General features: G+C 34.2%; 5 protein-coding genes across 10 annotated transcripts; 3 read left to right on the forward strand and 2 right to left on the reverse strand.

The window, feature by feature from the left end:
* The first annotated feature begins 44 nt into the window (after positions 1-44).
* Vir (VIR_N domain-containing protein) lies at positions 45-5815 on the forward strand. The gene is made up of 5 exons (XM_083093429.1): positions 45-256; positions 762-874; positions 967-1333; positions 1612-5245; positions 5412-5815. The coding sequence occupies exons 1-5, from the start codon at positions 203-205 to the stop codon at positions 5702-5704; spliced, it is 4461 nt and encodes a 1486-aa protein (XP_082949555.1). The 5' UTR covers positions 45-202; the 3' UTR covers positions 5705-5815.
* LOC145968150 (pentatricopeptide repeat-containing protein 1, mitochondrial) lies at positions 5346-8353 on the reverse strand. Its single transcript, XM_083093430.1, has 4 exons — positions 8096-8353; positions 6412-7646; positions 6036-6341; positions 5346-5923 (listed from the first exon to the last, which is right to left on the reverse strand). The coding sequence occupies exons 1-4, from the start codon at positions 8187-8189 to the stop codon at positions 5813-5815; spliced, it is 1746 nt and encodes a 581-aa protein (XP_082949556.1). The 5' UTR covers positions 8190-8353; the 3' UTR covers positions 5346-5812.
* A 621-nt stretch (positions 8354-8974) lies between these two features.
* On the forward strand, positions 8975-18699 carry Hdac6 (histone deacetylase 6). 3 transcript variants are annotated; one of them, XM_083095371.1, is made up of 20 exons: positions 8975-9139; positions 9274-9436; positions 9967-10131; positions 10297-10722; positions 10878-10975; positions 11178-11351; positions 11515-11707; positions 11791-11850; positions 12484-12573; positions 12784-12890; positions 13219-13362; positions 13532-13638; positions 14058-14227; positions 14490-14830; positions 14933-15128; positions 15297-15426; positions 15597-16178; positions 16299-16462; positions 16636-16923; positions 17080-18699. In XM_083095371.1, exons 3-20 carry the CDS (start codon positions 10084-10086, stop codon positions 17161-17163), a joined length of 3402 nt encoding a protein of 1133 aa, XP_082951497.1. In that variant the 5' UTR covers positions 8975-9139; positions 9274-9436; positions 9967-10083; the 3' UTR covers positions 17164-18699. The 3 variants fall into 3 exon arrangements, with proteins under 3 accessions (XP_082951497.1, XP_082951495.1, XP_082951496.1); XM_083095369.1 differs by lacking the exon at positions 9274-9436 and having other exon boundaries at positions 8975-9226; XM_083095370.1 differs by lacking the exons at positions 9274-9436; positions 11791-11850 and adding an exon at positions 11905-11964 and having other exon boundaries at positions 8975-9226.
* On the reverse strand, positions 18219-22418 carry Pig-z (phosphatidylinositol glycan anchor biosynthesis class Z). The gene is made up of 5 exons (XM_083095372.1): positions 22016-22418; positions 21467-21638; positions 21004-21404; positions 20266-20804; positions 18219-20201 (listed from the first exon to the last, which is right to left on the reverse strand). The coding sequence occupies exons 1-5, from the start codon at positions 22025-22027 to the stop codon at positions 19265-19267; spliced, it is 2061 nt and encodes a 686-aa protein (XP_082951498.1). The 5' UTR covers positions 22028-22418; the 3' UTR covers positions 18219-19264.
* A 363-nt stretch (positions 22419-22781) lies between these two features.
* Positions 22782-27516, forward strand: Ythdc1 (YTH domain containing 1). 4 transcript variants are annotated; one of them, XM_083095375.1, is made up of 7 exons: positions 22782-23900; positions 24000-24397; positions 24690-24906; positions 25054-25258; positions 25430-25697; positions 25839-25985; positions 26251-27516. In XM_083095375.1, exons 2-7 carry the CDS (start codon positions 24048-24050, stop codon positions 26423-26425), a joined length of 1362 nt encoding a protein of 453 aa, XP_082951501.1. In that variant the 5' UTR covers positions 22782-23900; positions 24000-24047; the 3' UTR covers positions 26426-27516. The 4 variants fall into 4 exon arrangements, with proteins under 4 accessions (XP_082951501.1, XP_082951502.1, XP_082951504.1 ...); XM_083095376.1 differs by having other exon boundaries at positions 22782-23151; XM_083095378.1 differs by having other exon boundaries at positions 22782-22949.
* The last annotated feature ends 81 nt before the right edge of the window (positions 27517-27597 follow it).

Here is a 27597-nt window from a genome sequence, read left to right on the forward strand (position 1 = left end):
ACTGCGCGCGATTTTTGACGCACGACGTCCGGTGTGAATTGTGCTTTAGCTCGATACAAACATAACCAAGTGGAGTAAAGAGAGGTGAACAAGATAGATGGAAAAAATGGAAAAGACAATAAAAGGATACTGAATTTATTATTAAGAATTAATAATTGTTGAGGAGTCACATGTGTCGTTCGAAAGTATTTAATTGTGAAATATGGATAACACTGAATTATTATTCTTCGATACATTTTCCCATGACATTTCAGAGGTTTGTTTTTGTGTTACATGGATTTAATATAATTAAATTTAATTTAATATGAATTAAAATTTAATTTAATTTAATTTAATATTAAATTTAAAAAAAAACAAGAGGGAAAGCTACCTGTCTGAATGATTTTAAAAAACACGTGTTTATAAAAATAAGATTAAATAGAAGAAAAACTGTTTTTTTATTTAAAACTCATGCTTTTGATGCATTAATTAAATAATAAAGATATGTGAAAAAGAAACTTATTTTATATAAAAAAAGGAATTTATTATTTATTAAAAATATTCTTTATTAATTTACTTTTTAAAATTTTCAAAATACTTATTAAAAATGACATTTGTACATTATATATATCATATATACTATATTAAATTTACAATATTTAAGAATTTCTAGACTGTATTTTATTTATGATAATTTTTTAAAAATTATTACATAAATGACTTCTCTTCCTCTAGAAAAAATTATCTTGAATATTTATAAATCCCACTTTTTTCTCTTACAGGAATTAAATTTAGATTTGGTGCAATTTCCTAAGCCTGTTTATATCAGTGAAGTGAGAATAATTCCATTGGGTGCACGAGTGCAAGCAGATTTTCCAGGAGGAGTGCGACTTGGGTAAGTGGCACTCTAATTTTTATATCGATTATGATAAAAACTTTTTTGCTTATATCATATTAATTCAAACAGAGAACACATTATCTTTCCAGAGCAACCAATCCCTCTCAATTCGAAATTGAGTTCTTTGTTAACGATCTCTCTAAACCTGGAGCTTCCACTTTCGAGTTTTTGGGCAATTTAGAATACAAACAAAATATCCACATACAATTGGAGTGCGAGCGGAAGCAGATACCAACCGATGGTTTAGTGCTAAGAGGATGGTACACCACCATAACATTGGCAGTGTATGGTACGTTGACCAAATCACTGAACAATCCTCAAGAAGTCATAAGTTCAGCAGCTGGATCCACTGCTTGTGTTAGTGCACATGAAGAAAATACTGAGAATACTGCGCAGGTTTCCTCTGAACAGCAACCTGAATGGTATTACGAGAATCAGCATCAAACAAATTCACTGGTAAAGATATCTGCTTGATATTACTAGATGGAATTAATTTTCTCGATGACAAAAGTCATCTAAAGGATGTTGAGAAGATGTATCTTAAAGTCTTTTGGATGTTTTATTTTATATAATTTATATTTTATATTAATATAATTCAATATATCTTTATTTATATTTATTAATATTATTAATATTATTTATATTTAATTAATATTATTAATATTTATTAATATTTATATTTATAATATTATTCAATATATATTTAATTCTACTTGAGCTCTTATCACCAACAGGAAACATGCATAACTGCGACTCCACCGCCTCCGGTGCAACCAATACAGGTAGTGGAACCATCCAGGACATCCACATCGGACACTGGAAAGACAGAATCGGTGCAATGGGAAGAAGAGACGTCCAACGCGGGCGAAAAAACCTCAAAACGACCTTCGTCTCCTCCTACCGAATCTCTAATCTCCCTCAGCCCCGAATCTATTTCCGCCGAGGAAGAGGAGGCAGAGCAACAGGAAGCTGGCGAACAGGAAACTGGCGAGCCTTTCGAGCCTATATTATCCGACGAGGATATAATGACCGACGACGTTCCGCCTGCGGTCGAATTCGAGTGCGAAACGTCGCAGATCGACGAGATTTACACGCTGACACCACCAGATCTGTTAAATTTGGAGAAATTAAGCGACTTGGAGGACGTCTGCGTGAATCGCGAGACCGTGTCAAAGATCAAAGAGATTCTCCAGTCTCTATCCAAGTCGGTCTCACATTTCCACAACGTATCCGGTCAGGAGAAGGAAACGTTTGTCCACAACTGCGAAACTTTGTGCGCCATATTAGGTCCATTCGACTCCAGTGCAGATGATATCGATAATTTGACTAGCATCGTCAATGCTGGCCTGGATATGGAGCTCGCCAGAGCTCAACCACAACCGGCATACAAGGTGCGCCACGTGAAAGTAGGGGTTCGCTTGGCGGAAGCCCTCTGTCGACTATCGAAGGGTCCAGAGATCCTGCTGAAGGTTGAAGCTCCGTCCAAATTACTGTCTCTTTGTATGCGCGAAAACGTGGCTTTGCCGGTGAAACTGTCCGCTCTGCGAGCTCTCGACGCCGCGCTGATCAGCCCGATAATCGTGCAGGAGTTTCTAAAGTCGAGGAACAATCTGTACAGCGAGGCATTGACGATGTTGGACACGGCGAAACTAGCCCGGCTTAAGTACGCCCTCAGCTCGCTTCTTCGCAAGGTCCACGTGTACGAATATCTGGAGGAGGTCAGGGAATTCGACGAATTCGGTCTGACGGAATTGATGAACGCTTACGTGTGCGCCCCGACGTTGATGGCGCAGCCTAAACGTCAATTACCGGCTGGCGCGCAAATGGAATTCGAACGAGAACATGCACGGAACCCTCGTGTGCACTTGATAGCTTATTTCGAGCATCATAAGCTGATTTATCGCCTTTTGTTAGCGTTATCCTCTCCCAATTGCGACTTGAAAACAATCAAGTTGATTCGTCGCTTCCTCCTACATCTCTCGGATACAAAAGAGGGCCTATTCTATCTGCTGAAGGAGACCGAAGCGATTCGATTGACGCTGAAGGCCCTGAAGTACGAGTTGCCCGGAGCCGGTTGTATTCTAGCCTGGCGCCTTCAGGTCGCACAGTGTCTGATTCGCCTGAAACAGACGTCCGACTGGACAATCCTGAGAAGGCTGCATTCTTTTCTCGCCTTTCCCGACGGTTTGCGCGCGATTATCACAGTTCTATCTCTAGGCGACTTCATAGATATCCTCATTCCTTTCCTATCGGATTCCAATCTCTGCGAGTTTGCCGCCGAAGTTATCTCCGCGATTGTCCGTTATTCCGATAGGGTAAAGATCTTCCAGAATCGAGCGGAATTGATACTCGACAAGACTCGCGAGCATGCGGTTCTTAGGGACGTGACGTCGTACTTGACAACTGCCGCTCAAGCTTCTCACTGGGATTACAATGATGTCTCCTTGTTGGTGACGACCATCAGGAAGAGTGCGGAGAAGGCTGCGTCACTTCCCGGCCAACTAATCACTGCTTGCAGAATTTTACATTACCTCGTCTTTCCATTTAACAACGATATTGACCCTCTGGAACCATACGTCGAACTCAAGTACAGGAACGCCTTGACCCAACTCTTCGCTGCCGACGGCCTCACCGCTCTGGTCGCCGTAATGACAAACGTGTCCGATTTCTACGAACAACCATTCCTTCATCGCGCCGCCCTGACAGGTCGCAGAGGTATGGCGCTGATCGCTTTGTTGCTTCCCTGTGTAAAGCTGACCAGGGCGTTGCTCGAGAGACTCGTCAAGTGCATGGCGACAGACTTCAAGGATCTCACGGCTGTTGTCCCGCTGCTCGGGGTCTACTGTTTAATCGAAGCCATCCCGTCCAACCCGATGATGCAGACTCTGTCCGAGGAAATCGTGGGAACGTTGCTGGTGTTCACTCAAGCCGTTGATTCCGATGGTTCCGGCAACGTGGCTAAATCGCTGTGGACTCAGATGCTTGGTGAAGTTCTGAAAATGGTCTCTCTCCGCCCGTGCAACTTTGTGCCAGGTTTGAAGCTGTTGACCCGTCTGCTCCCGCCTGTTTTAACGCCGAAGGAAACCGCTACCGAAGACGCGACGAGATTCTTGGGCTTGCGGAAACTCTGGTCAGCGCATCTTCAAGCCCAGGCCACAAATCTCACCGAAACCCTTCGACTACTTTGCGCCAGTTGGAACAGAGACGTCTTGCTGCTTCTGTCAACGGTTTGTAAGCAATTGAGCGATCTGGCAGCACCGACGGCTCTTCTAGTCGGGAGATGTCTACTGGACGGTATTCTAGCAGCCACTCCCTTAGAAAACAACGTCCCTATCCTTGCTCTAATCAGTGATCTGGCAAGGCACGCGCCTATGAAGGCGACTCTACTGACCTTGACTAGTCCTGCCTCTAGAGCGCAAGTAAAATCCGACCAAAAGTACCCGCCGGTCATTGAAATGATGTGTTCTATCCTAAAGAGTAATAGCGATGTGCACGTGCAACACGAGATTCTCGGAATCTTCGAGACTCTATGCGATTGCAACCTCAGCCTGGTGCAGGAGGATAGCGAGCCCTTCGAGAAGAGACTGACGCATTCAGTACCCAGCAAGGAACCTCTCTTGTCAATCCTCGCGGCGCTGATCGAAATTCTGGCAACTAGTACGAAATTTCAATTGGATGTGATAGAGAATACATTGCACATTCTTTTATCTCTCAGCAGTCACAATTACGGCTTATACCACGTGAAGAGCTGCTTGGAAAATAATCCCGGTGCCTTGCGCGCGCTACTGGACCACGTCTCCACTTTGGAAAAACCCGAAACAAATTCCGTCACGGATTTAACTGTGACTTTCTTGGAAAATTTAATCGCCTCCGACTCGGAACGGAGATCCTTGCATCTGCGTACTCAGCAGCTGGCAACATTGATTTCTTGGGAGAAAAACGATCATCCCTTGGAGAAGCTGAAACGTGCAGAGGACTTGGTGGAAACTGTGAGAGCTGCCGAAGAGAGAGAAGAGAAAGAACCTATTCCGGAGATGTTGGAGCCCTTGTTGCCCACTCCGGAAGCTCTCTTGAACCAGTTCTCGCAAAGATATCCTGGTGCGATTAGTAATAGTCCATTTCGATCCAGGAAGTTCTTATTTGCAGCGACTAATCAGATGCAAGTCGAGAATACAGTGGATCTATTGGCACTTGCTGCGGAATTGCTACCTGCCGACTTTAATCTATTAGCGGAAGCACAAAATTTATGCTCCAAGACGCCTCCCGATGATGCCACTCAACCTCTACAGTCGAAACCACAGGACGAAAACCAAGAAAATAGGACAGAGAAGCAAGCTTCTCCAATGGTTAAATCAAAACAACCATTTGGTAAGATTATTAACGGTCGATTAGTCTCTTAGAGTTTAATTTCTTTGTATTATCTGAAAAAAAGTAAATGTGTGTTGAAAGAATGAAATGAATAATTCAATTTTCAATTGATATATCGTTTGATTCTTCATAATTGATTACAATTTCATGTTCACTACTTTTTTAGTGACCCCAGTACGAGGCCGAACACAATTTGCCAATTCGCTAAGAGGTGGTCCAGTGGGTGGAGGGGTTGGTAGAGGAGCCGATCCTTTCCGATCGAGACCTCCCAACACTTCCAGACCACCGTCTCTTCATGTGGACGAATTCGTAGCCCTGGAAACTTGCGGAGCTCAGCCAACGGGGCCTACCGGATATAACAAGCTCAGCATTCGCGGAACGTGCCCGTCGCGGGCCATCAGTGGCGGTGGAAGAAGTCGACCTTGGACGCAAGAAACTCGTCCACCTTACCTTCGCTGACTCGTCAATCCTTTTCGTTTCACACATGTATATATTTATGAACATATCAATAACGATATAAATCTTTCCGACAAATTTGCACACTTTAGTGAAATAATACATTTAATTCTACGACGATTTTTCCATATCTTCTACCATCTTTTGCCATTTCAGATACTTGCGTTCAAATTTCTCAATATTTCTCTTTAAACGGTTCAATTTTCGTAATCTGTATTTTCCCTGCAAAAAAAATATTCTTTGTATATACAATTTTTTTAATACCTTTTAATTTATTAAACAAGAAAAGATATCGAGTCTAATGATAATAATAGCTAAATCATTTCCAACGTACTGTCGGTTTTTTGATGTTGGATAGTTCTTTCGAAAACCGGTCCACGTCTGAGATAGCTTGTGGGTTTGGTTCCATTCCATTCTTCAGCATATAACTCATAACAAACAACAAGTATTCAAAGTTTTTCGTAACGCAGGCTTTGCGGATGAGAGTACTCATGATTACACGATTGGGCCTATAGCCAAAAGCCTCCATTCCTTCCAAAAATTCTTTAGCCTCTCTACATTCTTGACAACCGAGTGCCAGGACCCCGAAAGTCATCACATTTGGGGAAAGATTCCTCTTCTCTGTTATGTCTATCACCGCCTAAATTAAAAATATTGCAAAAATATTGTGTAATACTCGAACGATAAATTAGAAATTTTGAATACCTTACCTTTGCACCTTTATAATCAGCTCGCATGCTGCGCCTTTTAATGAGTATATTGAAGAAATCGATGTCTAACGCGACGTTTCTTTTGTCTGCGGTTTCGATGAGCAGATCTTCAGCTTGCCTCGAGTTTGGAATTAAATCGAGAAGCAACGTAATAGTTTTGATGTCAGGTTTCACTCTGTAATAAGCCATTCTATTTAAAAACCCTTCCAAACCGCCAAACAAGATCAAACGATTCTTGACAAACACATCGTTCAAATTTATCGATTCTATCTGTTTTCTCGAATTTACATCATCTTGTGTAAGTTCTTGCGTAACTTCTTTTTCCGCTGGTATTAGTAGTGTATTCAAAACAGGTGGAGATTTCAATAAATCTGGACTCTCGCCTTCCTTCAATACAATTTTACCTTTTTGCCATCCTGAGACAAGGACGTCGTCGAGCTTTAAGCTCCCAAAACTAGTGTCTCTCATCGTTCTCAGTAAAAGATTATACGTCGTCAAACTCGGATTAACTTTTTTCAGGCGCATTATATGCCATATAATCAAGGCGTGTCGCATGCCGGCCTCCTTATCAGCAATCGCTGCGTGAAGCAGCGAATTGTAAGTATTCTCTTTAACAGGAATACTTTTGTCTCTCATCTCGTCTACCAATTTAAAGGCTTCAGCTATCTGATTGTTCCAACTGTACGCTTTTACCATAGCATTGTAATGCGCTTCGTTTAATGGAAACTGCTGCTCGTAAAGCGATTGTCGTAACTTGATCAAATGTTCCAGAGCTACCTCATTCCTGCCCTCAGCGCATACGTTGAACAAACTGGTATAGGTTGCTGCGTTTGGCTGTAAGCCACGTCTCTTTGCCATATTGTACAGGCGAAAGCATTGTTTTACATCGCCCTGATGAGCGATAGAATGTAAGAGAAGATTGTACAAATACATTGTAGGCTTGTCCCGATTCTCCTTTACCGAATCGAGCACTTTCAGGGCAGATTTCAGGTCCTTCTTAGATAAATGTGACTTCATCATCTTAGCGTACTGTCCTAGACTAGGTTTCAGTCGACGTGGAATACTTCCTTCGGTATCCTGGAATTTCTCCTCTTCCTGCTCTCTTTTATCCATCTCCAAGTGATCGAATTTTCTGCCTGAGATATCTCCGAAAATATTAGACGTCTTTGGCAACTTTTGCGTGCAAAAATTACTGATCGGAGGCTGCCACTTGAGTTGCAGATGTTCATTTTTGGCTGTAATAAATATAAGTTTGCTTCAATACTATTATTTAATTATGTCATTTTTTTACATGGATTATTAGTTACTCGTTAATAATTCTATATAATTATATAGCTTTATATTAATTATATTTTTTACTTATATTTATATATTTATTTTTATATACTTTATATTTTTTATTAATAAATAATTTTATTAATAAATTATTATTAATATATATAATAAAAAATTATTTATTATATATTATTATTATTATTTATAATAAAATTACAATATTAATATATAATAAAAATTTTATATAATTATTTATGAAAATATGAGATGTAAAATAGTGTTTATTTTTTGAAAATATAAAGCAGAAAATCTCAAGCTTAATTAATTAATAAATTATTAATAAATTATGACAGCAAAATCACTTTTTTTTTACTAATATTAATAATTTATTACTATTTATTTTACATACGTTGTTTAGTGCATACCAGCATGTGATTGAATTCGTTGACATAACCCATGACGCTTTTAAACTTAATCGACGTGCGAAGTTTCGGACAAAACATTTTGCCAAAAAATGGGCGACTTAAAACAGAAAAACAACGTCGTCCCTATTTTTAAAAATTTATTTTTATAATAGATTTTTATTTAATTTATTTTATAATATTTTTAGAATCGTACAAAAATTGCATTGAATTAAATTACATCAAGGCTATAAACATTCAATATACGTAGATCATGGATAATGTATATTGCCAGAGTAGAGATCCTCTAATAAGAGACTGACCATCAGGGAGCCACTTTTGATTGGTCCGCCATTTTTAGGCAACTCCCGCTCATATTCAAATTTTAATTACCCAATTTTGAGTATAAATGATATTTATTTAATAATAAATGTTACAGATAAATACTGAAATTTTAATAATAATCTATATATATAATATTCATTATTATAACAATGAAATTTTAATTATTATAATAATGAATATTATATACATATATAGATACTATAAGAAATATTATTTATATATATAAATTATAATAATAAATTTTATTTAAATTTAAATATTAACAATATTAATATCATAAATAATAATAATTAAATTATAATGATAAATTTTATTTCATTTAAATATTAAATATGAAAAATTATACGTAACCATACATTCTTCAGAAGAATGGCTGTGATTGGTCAATGACGTCTAGTAAACTAGCCCGGGTCGAATCAAACCCGACCATTCGAAAACGTCACTAGAAATTTTCTAGACGAAAGCCAATCGATACATCCGACAAAAAACTAATCGTACGTCAAATTTAAAATTTGCATCTTGCTTCTCTCCATCGTGCAACTAGCACTTCATGACACACTGCAGTGTTTTTCGTCAGAGTAAACACGAGAGTGATGGTGAAATTGAAAGAAAAAAAATAGATAAAATGATGTAAATGAATTAAAGATGCTTTATCCTTCGCCTCTTGGCATAATTGACTGGAAGAAAAATTAATAATTAAGTGATTGGTAATTTGCATCAGTTGTGATGAGTCCAATGTTTATCTGTAGCATCTGATTTTGATGTTTATTAGACTCTCTTAATTAGAGCAAATGGTAAGAAATATTATTATTGTTAATGAGTCCTACGTGTGTTTGTATAGCTTTGTCTTATCATTAACCTTCGAAGATAAAATGATAACATATTTGAGAGAAGGGATATGCCTATAAAAGGATAGGTTGCACCGCCTACACAGCAAATAGTTTTGCTACATTAAGCTTTACATATTGCGTTACTAGTACAGATCTTGTCGTTACAGATTAAAGGTGAGCTTGGGAAGTGCTTATTTTCCTTAAACAAAAATTGAAGAGAACGCTATTTTTTTCTACTTTTATTGTTTTGTTTTGCATTTGCTAGAATTGATCTCTGGTGATTGATTATATTTATCTCTGTTGATTGATTTGCGTTGATTAAAAATTTCAGAATTTTTTAGTTTATATGTTATATAAATGATCTTTAGGATCTTTCAAACTATCTTCTTTTTATAAAAATTGCAAAATTGGACCAATTCTTTTTGCTCTTCCTCAGTTTTCTATTCTTTTGCTGTAATTTAATCTTTCCTTTGCACTGGTTTTGGAATTTTTGTACTAAACTTTGTACTTAATATGCCTATTAATTATATTTATATTAATTGTAATATATAAAAATAAAAAAGATATTAATAAATATATGTTAATGATTACTGCAAATAATATACTTTAAATAATATATCTTTTGAACATCCATATATTTATATTTATTCATATTATATATTTATGCTTAGAGTTTTATAAAAAATATATATATATTTTTACAGACTGAGCCTATAGTGAGGTCAGATTTGTTCACTGCTGCTAAACAATTAGCAGACAGTGAAATTGAGCTAATAAAAGTAATCGAAAGTTCCAGCAAGTGCCAAAGATCTACTACAAATATGTTTGAAAGTGTTAAGAAAACAAAGAAGCCTGGAAAATCAAAAAATGTAAATATTAACAATTTATTATATTGCTAAAAATTGTATGTAAAAATATTCATTAACAAATATAATAAGGATATATTTGCATAGATTATAATATAATCTAGCAAATCTTTCTAAACAAATTTTAAATTCAAAATCCACATAGTTCTTGATACTTTGATATTATAGGTAGTTCGTCCATCGGCTGCACTGTTGGCTGCCAAGCGAGAGGCAGCGCAACGACAGATGCTATTGGGCAAAAAATCCAACAATAGTTTCATACGAGATGTATATCAAAATGCAATTGACGCGTACAAAATAGTGCAAAAGGAGACTGGTCTTGTATTTGATCGAAGCATGGCAGAGCACGAATGCCTCTGGGATCCAAATTATCCCGAATGTCCGGCTAGATTTACACGAGTTTTGCAAAGATGTGAAGAACTGAATCTGGTGCAAAGATGTAAGCGCATCGAATCAAGATTGGCTACAGAAAATGAGATTCTGACAAAGCACAGTCAGAAACAAATTGATATCTTGAAGGCGACAGATGGCTGTGCAGATTCTGAGAATTTGGAATTGCTTTCTTCCAAATATGATGCTATCTTTGTTCATCCAGTATGTACAGATAATTTTAAATACAATTTTAATTTAAAAAATGATAAAATTAATAGTAAAATATTTTAAATGATAATATGTCTTTTATATAATAACATATAAATATACACAATTTTTATATTCAATATATCTATAAATTAATTTTTTATTTACAGTCTACATATAGATTATCTTTACTAGCTGTGGGCTCAACAATCAATTTAGTGGAAAGTATCTGTAAAGGCGAGATTCAAAATGGTATGGCTATCATTAGGTAAGTTAAAAATATTTCAAAATCTTGATGAAATATGGATCTTTAATATGATTAGTTTTATCTTTAATATGATCAGTTATTTTATCAAGAGAGATTGATATGCAATGTAATCTTAGATTTAATTTATTAATCTTATTGTGTTTTATTTTGCATGAATAATGCAATATTATTAGATAATAAATATTAATATAAATTGTTTTAGACCACCGGGTCATCATGCCATGAAATCAGAGTACTGTGGTTACTGCTTTTTCAACAATGTGGCTATTGCAGCAGAGAAAGCTTTGAGCTCTAATTTGGCGAATAGAATTTTAATTGTGGATTGGGATGTTCATCATGGACAAGCAACGCAGCAAATGTTTTACAATGATCCACGGTATCTTTTCCGTCTTTGTCTTGTAAATTATTGCTTTGAATTATTTTTAACATGTATTAAATATATAAAATAGTTTATATATTTTATTAAAATATATAAATATTTTATTATAATAATAAATCTGTAATGATTTAATTTTAATTGCTTTTAAATTTATTTACAGTGTAGTCTATTTTTCTATACATCGTTATGAATATGGAGAATTCTGGCCCAATTTAAAGGAATCTGACTTTTATTATATTGGAGAGGATCTTGGAGAGGGTTATAACTTTAATATACCCTTAAATAAGACTGGTATGACTAATGCTGATTACATCGCGATCTTCCAACAAGTTTTATTGCCAATGGCTTACGAAGTATGCATTACAGTTTATTTACTAGCATATTATTCACTTCATTAATGTGCAAATTAATTTTTAATGAAAGTACATTATTGTAGTTTCAACCAGATCTTATAATAGTATCAGCTGGTTATGATGCAGCTCTAGGTTGTCCAGAGGTAAATTTATGCATATTTTTTTATTATTATTCTTTTTTTTTATTTTCTTCCTAGTTCTCTCCAGATCTCATCCTTATTTCTGCTGGATTCGATGCCGCAATCGGTGATGAGAAGGTTAAAAAATTTTATATTATTTTATATTGATTACCATGTGTGAAAATTATTCATCACAAATTTAATTAATTTTCATTATAATGGCGTTTTTATTTGATATAAGTCATAAGAATAGGAAAATATAAGTATATCAAATTTTTATATTTTTTTCCTCTAAAGAGATTTTTATTTAATTTAATTATTTTATAAGATGTGTGACATAATTATAATATCATTGTATCTATATCATTATTAATTATATTTTTGTTTACGAATATATTTATTTATTTTTGTTAATGGTATACATTTTTGTGTTTGTTATTTATTTATCAAAAAGAAATTTATAATACATAAAACCTGATTTTTTTTATCTTTTATAATTTTTATAATTTGACTTATATAAAATTTTTATAAAGATATATTACATATATGAAATTTTGTTAAAATATGTTACTTTTAGTTGTTATATTAAATTCTTATATAAATCAATGATAAATAATCACCAATAATAAGTTGATAATAAATACATTGTATTAATAGGGAGAGATGTTAATAACTCCAGCGTGTTATTCTCATTTACTATCATCGTTATTAAGTCTGGCAGCTGGAAAAGTCGCGGTAATTTTAGAGGTATATTTAAAAGATTATTTTTTTCTTTAATATATATATATATATATATATATATATATATATATATATATATATAATATATTTTTTATATATTATATATATATACATATATATACATATATATATATATACATATATATATATATATATTATATATTTTATTTATTTAAATATTTTAAAATATTAAAGTGTTTTAAATGTTATATGTAGGGTGGTTATTGCTTGAAATCTTTAGCAGAAGGTGCAGCATTGACTTTAAGAACTTTATTGGGTGATCCATGCCCTATTTTACAAACACTTGACTTGCCATCATCAAGGTAAACAATAAAAAATTTATTGTTAGATACAGTTCTTGAAAATACTGCATATGTGTTATAAATATTACTTATATTATTTAATTATATTATATTAGCTTATATTATTATATTAACGCAACATATATCATTATATTTTAAAAATTTTAAATTTACTGCAAAATATTATTGATATTAATATTTCTTATATTAATAAGTATTATTATTAATTTTTAAATATTGATAATATTGATATTATTTTTTATTAATAAGTCAGAATTATATTGTTATCTATTATTTTTGATGTTGCAATATTAATGTTTTTTTTTTACAAAGCTTTTTATTATTCCAGTATACGTGACACTATTCTGAATGTAATCTATGCACACAAACCATATTGGAAATGTTATCAATATCAAGAAATGCATAGTATCAATAGCGTAACACATAACAAGGAGGAAATTGCTAATAGACATGTAGTTATGGTTACATACAAGTAAGAAATTAATTTATGTAATATTATTTTATAATAACATATATTATGTACTTGGCAATTAAAAAACTTGATATTATGTAAATTTTTTGTATTTTGTTATAAATTATATAATATTATATAATATTAACACCTATTTAATTATTTAATTATTAACACCTCGTTATTTCAGAGGCAACGATTTTAAACCAGATAAATATGAAACTCGAAATTGCTATCCTACACAAAGCAAAGAAGTTTTGGAAGTCATTGATAAGAAATTAAATGAATTGATATTACGTAAGTATTCAAAAATTGAATTATTTGTAGAAAATTGGATAAAAATATTTAGATAAAAAGATCACAGTATTCATTCTGTTTATTACTTATTGTATATAACAGTTAATATGAGATCATTTCTTGATATTAATTTTAATGCTTTAATAATTGTAATTGTTTATAAATAATTATTAATAATTGTAATAGACTTGTGTTATTGATTTATATTATTGACTTGTACTTTATTAATGTTTGTTAGATTTTTTTATTATTTCCTATAAAAGATTAAAGTCTGTTAAAGATGACCTCTCATCAAATTTATATTATTTAATAAAGATTTAAATATTAAAATATATAAAAGATATTTAAAATATGTATATTCATAAGAATATATTATTTTATAATTGCTATTATTAAAAGCTATTATTTAAATTTTGCAGTTACAAGGTTGCATAAGGCGCCTCACAAAGTGTGTATCGTTTATGATGAAAAAATGCAGAAGCATTGCAATATCTCTGACAATACCCATCCAGAGAAGCCAACTCGCATCTCTAGCATTTATAATAATCATGAAAAGTATGGCCTGCTGGAACGGTGTCATTTGCTGCAAGTATGACAAAATCTAAAAATGTATAAATTTAATTTTCAAACAATTATATATCTAAATTATATGTATCCAACAGTTATATATCTAAATGAAATATATCTAGCAGTTATATATCTAAATTATATATAATTCTATATACATTTGATTTATAAAGAAAAGATTTATAAAGAATCTTGAATTCATTTTATCATAAACTGTTTATTTAATTTAAGAGACGTTACAGAAAAAGGAAAAGAAAATATGATTATTTCTTTTTCCCACAAAGGGAAGGAATGCGACACTAGCAGAATTATCCTTGGCTCATTCAAAGGACTACATTGATAGTATCAAAAGGACTTCGACTTTAAAACTTAAGGAATTGCAGAAGCAAGCGTCGGATTACAATTCCGTTTATCTTCACAACGAAACGTGGTCGAGTGCCTGCGTGTCTGCCGGCTGTCTTTTACAAATGGTAGACGCGGTTTTAAATGGAGAAAGCCAATCCGGAATAGCCATTGTGAGACCACCAGGACATCATGCTGAGGAAGATAATGCATGCGGTTTTTGTATCTTTAACAATGTGGCTATAGCTGCGCAATATGCCGTACAGTTTCATCATTTAAAGAGGTACAATAGCCACTTTAATTTTGAAAATGATTGTGAATTATTTAGCAATATTATCTCATATGTGTTTTACAAAAATTTAATATAAAAATGCATGTATTTTAGAGTGTTAATAGTGGATTGGGACGTGCATCATGGTAATGGGACGCAATCCATCTTTGAAGAAAATCCCAAAATTCTTTATATTTCTGTTCATCGTTATGATAATGGAAGCTTTTTCCCAAATTCCAAGCGAGCTAATTATACGAGCGTTGGCTTAAACGCAGGCGAAGGATTCAATGTAAACATACCGTGGAACAAAGTAAATAAACAGCAAACTAATCATATATTTCAAACAATATTTCAAAAACAACCTATTATTTCATTTTATCTTGTAAAGATTTATATTTTAATAGAGAATGTGTAATAAAACGCGTATAAATGTGTAATAAAAACTATATATATATTTTTTTTAATTTTTTATTTGCAGAAAGGAATGGGAGACGCTGAATACATAGCAGCTTTCCAGCAAGTCGTGATGCCCATTGCTTATCAGTTTAATCCAGAACTGATTTTGGTTTCTGCTGGATTTGATGCTTGTGTGGGTGATCCACTCGGAGGTAAGTATCTTAATGTAAACAATAATTATTAAATATAGCTTGGTTTTATTTTAAAACACATTTAAAAATTTAATAAAAAAATAAAAATATTCATTTATAAATATTTTATATACACTTCCACGATCTATGTAAAAAAAATTCATTTCTAATAAATTATTTTTATTTCTCAGGTTGCCTGGTAAGTCCGGAGCTCTACGGCCATTTGATCCATTGGCTTTCGTCCCTGGCCAACGGTCGCATAATCCTCAGTCTTGAAGGAGGCTACAACATCAACTCCATTTCTCATGCGATGACCATGTGCACCAAGGCCCTCTTGGGTGATCCGCTGCCCATGCTGGAACCCGATTTGATCCCCTGCTCTAGCGCAGTTAATTCCATCAATAACGTGTTGAAAACTCACAAGAAATTCTGGCCTAATCTGCAATATGGAATGTCCTTGCCGAAGGAAAAACTGCTCCCCAAACTCAAGAAAACTCTAAATAAGCTTGACGAACAAGGAAGAATCGCAGAAAAACCAAAACAAACGGAATCGAAAATTGCTTTAGAAGTAATCGAAAGTGAGAAACTGGAACTGAACTTGGCGATCGATAAGAATCGTTTGAACCTGGTGACGGATGAAGAAATTCTAAAGTTGACAAATGAAGTGGAGAATATTAAAATTAAGAACTCTGAATTGCGCCCGACGAGAAGCGCAACGGACGATACTAGGAGAAATTCTGGATTGAAGAAGAGCGAAATGGAAAAGTTCGATGGTAAAAAATATTATTAAATTAATTAATTATTATTTATTATTAAATATTATTATATTAAATTCGCGATTTAACAATTATTGTATACGATCAGAAGATAAATGATATGCATTTAATTTGCAGCTTCGCAGAGTATACAGAAATGCGTAAACGAAACGAATCAATCGAAAGACAATCAACAAGGAGGTTCTCGTATACACGAGGATCGCGATGACGAAGGCGCGACATCTCTACAACGTGAGACACAATCGACGACTCTTCTGGAGTATCTCTCCGATAATCTTCAGGTGATGATTTATCGCCATACGATTATATCATCATACGAGATCTCTTTCATCTCTTTGGAAATTAATTCTTGTGAAAATAAGCATAATTATTAATAATTATAAGTAAAAATAATTATTATTTTATGCATAAAATGAGTATAAATTTATGAATAAAATGACAATATTCTTCGCAGGCTCTGACAGCGGGAGAAATGTTCGCGGTGGTACCTCTGCGAGATTGTCCGCATCTATTTACAGTCAACGAAGTTCCTCCCAGTGGAATCGATGTAACTTTACCTTGCGTGGAGTGCGCCAGCACCGCGGAGAATTGGATCTGCTTGCAATGTTACACCGTACATTGCGCTCGCAGCATCAATCAACACGCGATGCAACATGCAGAGGAATGCGAGCATCCCATCACGCTCAGTTTCAGCGACATCTCCGTTTGGTGCTATGGTTGCGAAGCCTATATTGATAACCCTGTAAGTAGCTTTTCTTAAAAAGTTTATATTTCTTTGAACAAATTAAAATAATTCAGAATAATATAATTTGATAGAGTAAAAAAGTCTTTCAAATTAAAAGTGATTATTTTGTAAATAATATTTTTATATGTGTATATTGATTAAATGCATTTTCAGAGATTATACGCGGCAAGAAACGCAGCTCATCAAAGCAAATTCAATGAAGAGCTTCCCTGGACTTATAACGAAAATGACATATAAACGCATCTTGGTTAATTCAAAAAAAATAAAATTAACAAAATAATTAAAAAAATTTCTATAAAATTTGGGATTAAATAAAAAAATTTGGAAAATAATATATATTCTACAATATAATATGTTGATAAACTACATAAAAAATTACACAAAAAAATCTTTGCGTGCTGTAATGTAATTAAAATCTGCATATACAGAGTATGCCAAAAAGAAACAATCGAATATTTCATAATGCATTTTAGAAAAAAATGTTTCAGAAAAAAGTTATAAGGTTTAAAAAGACGCATTCAATGGCAATATGTATTCGACTATATCTTGGCGTTGCCAAAATCAGATCAAGATCAACTTTTAATTTTTTTAAATGGAAATTTATATTTTTCCTTGTTAATTTTTACCGAGACATTTTTTTCTAAAATGCATTATTTCTGAAATATTCACCTGTTTGCAAACTTTCGGCACACCTGTATATAATTACTTCTAATTATTAATATACTTATTTTCATAGTTTTGGACAAGTTAAATCTGAAGTTTTTTAGATATAAAAATCAATATGAACAATTTTTAATTACAAATTAAAATGCTCAAAAAATAATCCTGTATATTAATCTTCGCTTGATAATACATCTCACTCTTGTTTGAGGGTACATCTCGCCTCGAAAGAGTTAAATAATGAAATTTTTCATAAATTATAAAAATAATGTTTTTTTTTATAAGAAAAAAATGCGTAGTACACATTAGGGCTGCTAAAAATAAGCTGTAATGTTAGTAACTACCGAATTAATTTATTATTAATTTTATTAGAAAATATATTTTAGTTATAATAAAATAAAAATACCTCGTGCTGATTCGATTGTAGAATTATACATAGTGTTCTGAAAAAGTTCAGGGAATTAGCAAATTAAAACAGAATTTTTTTAATCCTTCTTTTATGTAAATAATTTAATCGTTTAATTCACTAAATATATAATATCTTTTACTGAAATTTTTCTGGTACACTATGTATATTATATTTTTCTATGTGTGTGTATATATTCTGTTCCGCGTGAGAGAATGCTCTCTCAATCTATGCATCTAATAGTAGCTATTCTCTTATGGGACAGAACATAGAATAATATATATGTAAGAGAATAAGAGTGTCATAGATAAAAAATTATACCAGAAGACTTAATTTTTGCTCATAAGAATTTCCATTGAAAATATTCCGAGAAGTTAAAGAGTATAAATATTATCACATATATGAAGAGTGCAATTTAAAAATAATAAAATACATTTTCTAATATGTTATACAATATTTCCTCGAAAGAGATAGATTAATGATTTTATTTTTCTCAGCTTTTAACAAAAAATTCATTTTTCAAATTAATAGAAAAATCTATTTTTGTAAATCAAGATTTATCGTTTATTAATCGAATAAAAGATGTGCTAATATGTAAGCTTATTTTAATATATAAGTTTATTTTTTAATAAAATAAATTGTATTTAGAAAGATTATCTCTTTTGTTGAAAAGTTGAATAAATAAAACAATAAATAAAAATGTAAAACTTGTATTCTCATTATTTATTAATTATTTCTGTTAATTTTTGAATATGATGATCTTTCTATGTATATGGAACATGCTATATATTACATAACTTAAATTATGTAATTGTAAATTTGATTAGATTTATTCAGTGATTTCAAAACCTATTTTTAAAAGCTTTTAATATTCTCAATGTTTAATTATTTGAATAATTAAAAAATACGTCATTTTAATTTGTTAATTTTCAAAGATCCAATTTTTTGTTAATTTTAAGCTTCAGATTTATAAAAAAGTTTCCATTTTTTAATATCAATTTTTTAAATACTATTCATTTATATTAAATATTTTAATTAATTTTAAGTTAAATATTTTATCACATAAGGATTGCAATTGCATATATATATATGTAAAAACTTATAAAATTATGCTTTTATGATAAGTATATACATATATATTGCAACATTCTTTATAAGTCTTTTAACAATTCTTTTTCTTTTTGACTAGATTTTATTTTAATTATTTTATTATTATTAATATATTTATAGAAATAAAAGTCTGGAAATATTATTTCTATTTTTTTAATTTATTTAATCATTATTAATTATTTCTTTAACTTGCTCATTGTACTTTCTTTGCTTTGGTTCAGGCAGAAAATATTCGATTTTTAGCAATAGCAATCTAAACTGCTCGATGTACTTACAAACATTTTTGGTAGCTTCGATAAAGCTTTTAAAAATATCATCGCTCTGCAAACTTAACATGTTTTCGAGTATATGGATCGATCGCAAAGACGGTAATCTCTCTATGGAAATGTGAGGATAAAAAGTCTTGACTATGTGAAATCTGAACAAGTTCGATCTGTTGTTCGATAGTTCCACGAACTCATTTATCGCGGAGGCTGGTAACGCATAGTACAGTCTATAAGGTATCCTCTTGACAGCGAATTTCTCTTCGCAGTCCCTGATCCTCCTGACGATGCTGTCGAACACCTCTGGTAGGGGCTTGGAACCCTGCTCGTACAGGTGGAAATCCTGTGTTAGTTTGTACTTGTGATTACTGCTGCTACGATAGACTTTACGAGTATTGCGGAGTTGTAGCAAGGCTGTAGGTAGCGAGTAACTGTACGAAGTATATAAATGCACGTGCGTGAGATGCGGTTTAGCTTTCAGTTCCGTCCTGATGTGAGACGTCAGCAGGAAAACTCCACCCTGATGCGCGAAAGCGTAGAAGAAAGCCAACAACAGATTGCTGACGTACCAGAGCGTCAATTTTCCTGGTTTGCTCTGTGGAAGTTCGGTAGTAGATTCGTCGTTCTTATCGTTGAACCGGACAATATCCAGACAAGGAACTTGGCTCAGATCGGGCGCGTAAAGGAATACCAGCGGGAAAAGTACCGGGATTATAAAACGGGGCTCCTGATGAGGAAATAGAGATAGCAAGGCGATTGGAACGACGAACGTGCAGGTCATCAGACCCACGATGCTCTGCAGACGTGGCAGATGCAGCCATCGCGCTTTCAATCCGCTGGGAACGAATATTATTGTTAGTTTATCGTTTCACTACGCAAAGAATATAGTATATGACTGACCTGTATATCATTTTCCCAAACGTCAGCAACCCGACGATGCCCAGAACGCTGAAGAGCAGTGGAACGTTTATGAAAAAGTGCAAAAGACGAGGATGCAATCCATGTGCCTCCAGATTCTTCGTATTCGCGTTATACTTGAGGAAATTGACCGGCGTCACCACAAAATTGTTTATCCCGACCTTCAATTGGCCTATCTCGCCCATCGTCAGGTATCCGAAGTAGAAGCTATCGATTAAAATGAATAAAAGCGCGGTCGGCAATCCGCAGAGGATGAAAGCAAATATTCTGATATTAAAGTCCTTGAAGCCAACGCTTTTGGAACCCAGGCCTCTTTGCAGCCAGAAGAAGATGGGAGCGAAGGCAAACGCAACGAAGGTCGGCCTGTTGAATATTCCTACCACCGTTATCGTGGCCAGTATGAAGCAGTGGTTCAGCGAATGCGAGGGTAACATAGCTTTGAGTTTATAGTACTTGACACGCTCCCCTCCGGTCGTTGCTTCGTTATACTTTTTCGAAAGATAATCGCTCTGGAGTACCACCTGTAATGATATGATAAAATTGTTAAAGCAGAAATATATGTACATAAATAATAACAAAAGATAAAATGTGAAGAGCTTTTAATTATTTAATTATATAAAGAAAACAATCTATCTTGCAAAATTGAATTTAACAAATTTCTCTCATCAACTTGTCGATTAATCTCATTGAATAGGTTCTTAGGAGGGAAACTAGACGTACCTTCTCCGAATATGCCATGCACCGGGAAGCAAAGTATAACAGTGCAGCAGTTAGCACCAGTTCGATAGAGTTGGATAAGGTACGAGTGGCATAAGTCAACATGACGTAGGAACTGGCATATGTGACTAGTCTGACCCTGTAGTTTTGCCCATACATACAGCAGATCTTGTACAGAAAATAATCCGACAGGAATGACAGTGCGCACATGAAGAGCCGTGGAAAGAGCACGAAGAAATATGGTCCCTTCAATGATAGTCCAAAAAAATAAAGTGTATACGAAGACAATCTCTTGAGAATTGCATAAGGCAGTCCAACCACGAGTTGAGGAATGAACGCGGTGCGCACAGGAAACGTGGCATTGAATTCCCATGGTTTGTAAACATCGATGTCAAAGTGGTCTCCTATTTGAGAGAAATAGAATCGTTTTAGAAAATAAATGGAATGCAACGAAACAGTGACATACCAGAGATAACTTCGATCGATTGAAAGAATTCGTCTGGATGGATGTAGCCTGTCTGCGGAGCAAAAGTTAGAGCAATCCTTAACGTAGCTAGGATCCAATAGAGGCCAATCTTGCGTCTAACAGGTGCTGCAGGCAGATAATCCTCGATGGATCTGCGATACTCGTTTTTGTGCTGAAAATTGCAAGAATAAAAATAAGATACGAGGAAACGCACATAAATACAAATAAACAAACATGAATTTACACCAATATAATTGAGTTATAAATTGAATAATAATATAATTGAATTATAAATAAATATAATTAAATTATAAAATTATAAATTTATAATAATAATTATAAATTGTAATATAAATTGTAATATAATAATTATAAATTATAAATTAATTATAAATTAAATGATAAATAAATAGAGATAATATATAGATATTTTAAATATAATATAGATATTTTAGATATAAACATATAAAGCAAAAAATACAAATATATACAAATTATCTGAAGTATGTGTAAGTAATATACATTTATGTAACGAGATATGTAAATTACCTTTAATGACATATTCCTAACAATTAGTTTACTCTAAACTCAACGACAGTTTTTTGACACTCGCTTGAACAACACATCGTTCCACACACCTGAGCACGCGATGGTGCGACTTTTCACGACAGGTGCCAGGTGCAATGAGCCAACAAATTGCTAGAACCGCAACAGACGCGAGATAAGCAATTCAACTTAGCGCGCATGCGCGGAAAATCACGTGGCGCGCGCGAGTTTGACAGTTCGCGACCGATCTTCTGTCAACGCGACTCGTGATCGACGCCAGCGATTGGATCCGTTCCGCGTAGCTCTTCCTGCGCGCTTTTCGTCTTCTTCCTCCAACGTCCAGATCGATCCGTCCATCTTACTTTGAATCGAGTGTAGGTCAGGGTCTATAAACTCCTTTGTTAAAATTGGACCAGCGTTAGTAACGCCATCTGGAAGTGTGCCTTCAGATAATATGATCTATCTTCCGAAAAATCAATATGGTCGATCAAAATACGATAGATCAAATGTAGATCAAATACTCTTGAAGACACGTGTTGCAATATATTGTTGTCAATTGTAGTATTAAACAGTGTTAATTTTATTATCAACCATTCTCAGTTGCATATATGTATAATTATTTTTTATCAAATACATACTTGAACTGTAATGCAACTGAGAATGTGTTGATAATAAAATTAACACTGTTTAACACTACAATTGACGACAATATATTGCAACACGTGTCTTCAAGCGTATTTGATTCACATTTGATCTATCGTATTTTGATCGACCATATTGATTTTTCGGAAGATAGTTCATATTATCCGAAGGCACACTTCCAGATGGCGTTACTAACGCTGGTGCACATTTTAACAAAGGAGTTTGCAAACCCTGGTGCAGGTGCAGCTACCGGAACGGAACGGATCTATTGATTCCCGGAACCATGAACGCCGTGGTTTGTGTACCGCTACGATCCGCGAGCAGTTGTTTACCGCTGTGATCCTCCTCCTCTCGGATCTCCCTCGCAAGTCGCGCCAGATATCCTCGCGCGAGATATCCCGGAACGTGCTGTGCGCGAGATCGCGATCGGACGATCGTCCCCCGAGAGCGTGTGCTACCGTTGTGAAGTGTATCAGTGAAGGGACAAAGGGTGTCACGTAAGTGTGTGCGTCGCGCGAGCCCTCGGGAGGACTCGTCACTCGAAAAATAAAAAAAAAAAAAGAGACTTCGACAGGAAAATTTTTGAGAATTTTGGGGAGAAATTTTCTCGCATGTTAGTGATCGACCCGTCTTCCGCGCGAAGCGAACTTTTTTAGATGGTTAAAAGAGTAAAAAAAAAATGATAAAAAGCGTGAAAGAAAAAAAAATAATAAACGAGGTTCTCTCTTGACGGACTCTTGGCAGGTTTTGCGAAAGTAAAAAAGAAAAAAAAGGAAAAAAACGGTTATGCTATTAAAAAAAAAAAATCTATCCGTAACTCATCATCTCTGCTTTCAGAAGGAGTGCATAAAGAGATAAATAATAACTAAGACGAGGCAGATTCGCAGTTCGAAATAAGAAAGAAAAAAAATTCCTCCGTGCTTTCAGAGACTCTCTTCTAGACCTCAGCTCCCCACACGTGGAGCAGCCTCGCTGCCTGTGTCTGCCGTTGCTACATAATCTCAAGGACTGCTCATAAAGCCTAGTTTACTCGTCCTGGCCAGATAGCTGGCTGAGCTTAGCTCGACCGTGCCGTTGTCATGTGTCCCCTTGATCGATTTGTGTTAGGTGTAAGGGAGCTGGGTGCCATAGGCGCCCCGATCGAAAGCTCCCGGGACAGTGTGGACCTTCTGTTCGATTCAGAATCCCCGAACTATCCTTGCTGTATACTATATAGTCCTTTGCTACTGCGCTATTGTCGTAAGATGTACGAGAAACGCTACGATACTTGGTCGTGCCTCCTATCGGAGTGCTCTCATGTGACTCGCGACGTAGTAATAAACCCTATCTCGTGTTTGCGTTGCAGGCAGAAACCCTTGCCTGATCCTCCAGCGAACGACAGTCCAGGTTGACCATGGGTAGCAACACAGACGGCGATAATCTGAATCTTAGCTGCGGCGAGAACGACAACGGCGATGAATTGAGGATCGCTGCAGATGAGACCTATGACACTCGCAGCGAGATCTCCTCCAGCAGCTCCAACACCAGCAACTCCAGTCATCCTACCATCAGCACAGTTTCCAGCAAGTCGTCGCGCGGCGACAACAAGCGCGGCAGGAGAAACAGGAACAAGCGTGGTAGATCTAGTAGAGATTCCAAGTCGTCCAGTCCCGAGCCTAAGCGAGCCAGGTCCAAGGAGAGCAAGGGCACCACCAAGAGCTACGACTATGCCACCAAGTTGAATTACTTATTTAGAGACGCAAGGTTGGGATGGGGACAACAATAAATAGCTATTGCAGTTGTTGCATTTTGATATAAATTTCACATATTCTTGTGTATTAAAAAGTTTAGAATTATTCAGAGTTTCTTAGTCATTTATATATTTTTTTGCTTCATATATTTTATAGAAAACTAGAAAGCTTTTTAAATGATTTGAAATTTATAGAAACATAATATTTATATATGAAGCAAATTTTTCTTTAAGATTATGTATTTTTAATAGAAAATGTCTGTATAAATTTGGAGTGTTTAAATGTTTTCAAGTCTCTTTTGCTAGATTTTTCATCATCAAGTCCAATAATGCAGAGAATGTGACACTGTCCAAGGCCAAGGGAGTGTGGAGCACATTGCCACAGAATGAAGCAAACTTGAATCAAGCCTATAGAGAATCGCGAAACGTATTGCTGGTATTTTCCGTGAAGGAATCGGGAAAATTCGCCGGCTTTGCCAGACTTAGTACAGAATCGAGAAGAGATGCTGGACCAGTTTCCTGGGTACAAATAAAATACGAACAAATTAATATAAATATAATTGTATGATTTGTTGTATGTTTTTTGATTGATTAATTTTATTATATATTTGTTATTTTATTATTAATTATTTAAATTGCAAAAAAGAAACAGCATCTTAATGCATTTTAGGTTTTGCCTCCTGGCTTATCAGCAAAAGCTTTAGGTGGTGTATTTAAAGTTGACTGGATCTGCAGGAAGGAATTACCGTTTACAGCTACGTTACATTTATACAATCCTTGGAATGATGGGAAACAAGTTAAAATCGGTCGAGATGGCCAGGAGATCGAGCCTAGAGTTGCCGAGGAATTGTGTAGACTGTTTCCAGAAGATGAAGGTAACTCTGAGAGAAATATATAAAACGTATAAAATATATAAATATAAATAAATTTATTATAAGAGACAAGAAAGAGATGTATATGCAATTTTATTATATTTTTTCAATTTTTTTTCATGTATATTTTTTGATAAATTAAATTCTATATAAGTCGAATACATCTATTCGCAGGAATCGAGATGACACCTATTCTGCGAAAGTCCAAGGAAGCGGGAAAGCACGTCGTGAAATCGTCGCGTTATCGCGATAAGAGACCCATAAGCAGCTCCAGATTTTTACGAAGAGGTGGACGGGGACGTAGACTGTTCTTGACTTCGAGATCGCGTTTAGCTTCTTTAGCCAGAGGTTCCCACGGTGTTGCGGGGGATCACAGAGGATCCAGAGATCACTCCTATCGATACACACCATGGTTCAATCGAGGAGATTCACCTTACACAAAGTACGATCCGTCCAACCGATATTCATAGCATTCAAAGTTTTTAACAATGCTTCTGTTATGACTTTAATCATTTCCAAAACGTATTGCACGTCGTTAAAAATTGTCTAACTTATTCTACATAATAATAATTAATTATTTCAGAGGTTACGGGGCTGGTCTAGGCGTCGCCGCGGTTGCAGAGGCTTATGTGGCAGATTACATGCGTACCATGCAACATCAGTTGCCACCATTGCCACCTTATGGCCCACATCCATACGATACTTTGCCACCGCCTCCTCCACCACCAAGGTAAAAATATACTTATTCGATATCGCATCAGTCTTCTAGATATTTTATTTTAGCTGCAAAATACAAACCAAGTAAAAAGATTCAGTTATTTTTATTATTAAATCAAGCGAAATGTAAATTCTAATTCAAATTGAAATTGGATCAAGATATTTATTTGATATATATTAAATAATTTTCTATTAGATAAAGTGAGAAATTTTATTGACACTAAATTGAATAAAAGCACTGTGATGTATAATTAAAGAAAAATATTTTTTCTTTTAAGATATTATGACGGTCTGCCATTGCCTCCGGATTATAGCGCGACAGCGTCAGCACTGGAGAAGCGTAGTTATGAGAGGAGCGTCGACGAGTTCTTGTGGAGAACGGCCAGTCGTCACAGTCGACACAGCGATCATCGCTCTTCGCGCGATCATCACAGATATAGAGATCGTAGATAAAAATTGACTCTAATGTTTCCTTATCGACTCGTCGATTCCCAAGTTTTGCTCCATTACTAATGATAAATCAATATAAATTGAACAATGACATATATTATTCATATTCGTATGGAAAATTCAAAAAATGTTTCACAGAGAAATCCTAGATTTCTTGTTATTAAATTGTACATAAATAACAGAAATTTAATCTCAATAATTTAACTTTGATAATTAAAATATTAAGATTGATATCTCTTCCAAACATGATTAATGTCTGTCAGGCCTATAAAGAATTCTGGGAATTGACGAGTTTACTCATAGGATGCAGCCAGAAGCACAACCGTTTGGTCAATTGGTTTCTATCTCTGAATTTGCCAATCACATTCGATTGTTACTTAGCCGCTCAGTCAGCGGTTGTGCTTCTGGATTCACCCATATATTCATTATCACAAAGGCAATCGCGCACATGCACAGAATCATGTTTCAGTAGCCTTCAATTGTCATTAATCATCGAGTTGCCCGAATATAAATAGTGATTGTGAACACATTTTCTCTGTCATAAAATAACATAGATTAGATAAGTAAATTTTGTACTATTGAGTATTCAAATTCGCGACTCTTTCTATGAATTTTCCACAAGCAAAATGCAATAATATCGAGATACTTTGCATTCTTCCTTTTCGACTACAAAAAGAAAGAATCTATGCAATAAAATAAATACTTTTTTCTTTCTACGATTTTTTTTCGGATACTTCTTATATGTATATGTATGCAATCAGTGCGTGTGCGTATGTGTGTTATTATCTTAATTATATATTTATACGAGATAATTTTGAATTAATATGAAAGCAATGATTTGATCTCTAATACGAGGTTGATTTAAATATAAATTTTTCAATAAATTTAAGTAAAGTAAGATTTCTTTTTATTCTACAATTTTTGTGTTTTTATATATATGTATATGTGTGTATGCAAACTTACGAGAGAGAGAGAGAAAGATATACAACGTAAGATAATTATCAACTTATTACTTCGTCTTATTGTTTTTTCAATACTTGATAACAATTTCATAGAAAAAAATGTTTAATAAATGGAATAAGGAGAAATCAGTAGATGATAAGAATTATCTCTCACCACCCACACAAAGAGGGAATCTCACAAACAGATATGTTCGTCCTGACAGAAGACAAAAG

This window comes from Camponotus vicinus, unplaced genomic scaffold, assembly GCF_025532165.1.
Source record: "Camponotus vicinus isolate PSW18456_S1 unplaced genomic scaffold, iyCamVici1.0 SCAF_3, whole genome shotgun sequence".
NCBI lineage: Eukaryota > Metazoa > Arthropoda > Insecta > Hymenoptera > Formicidae > Camponotus > Camponotus vicinus.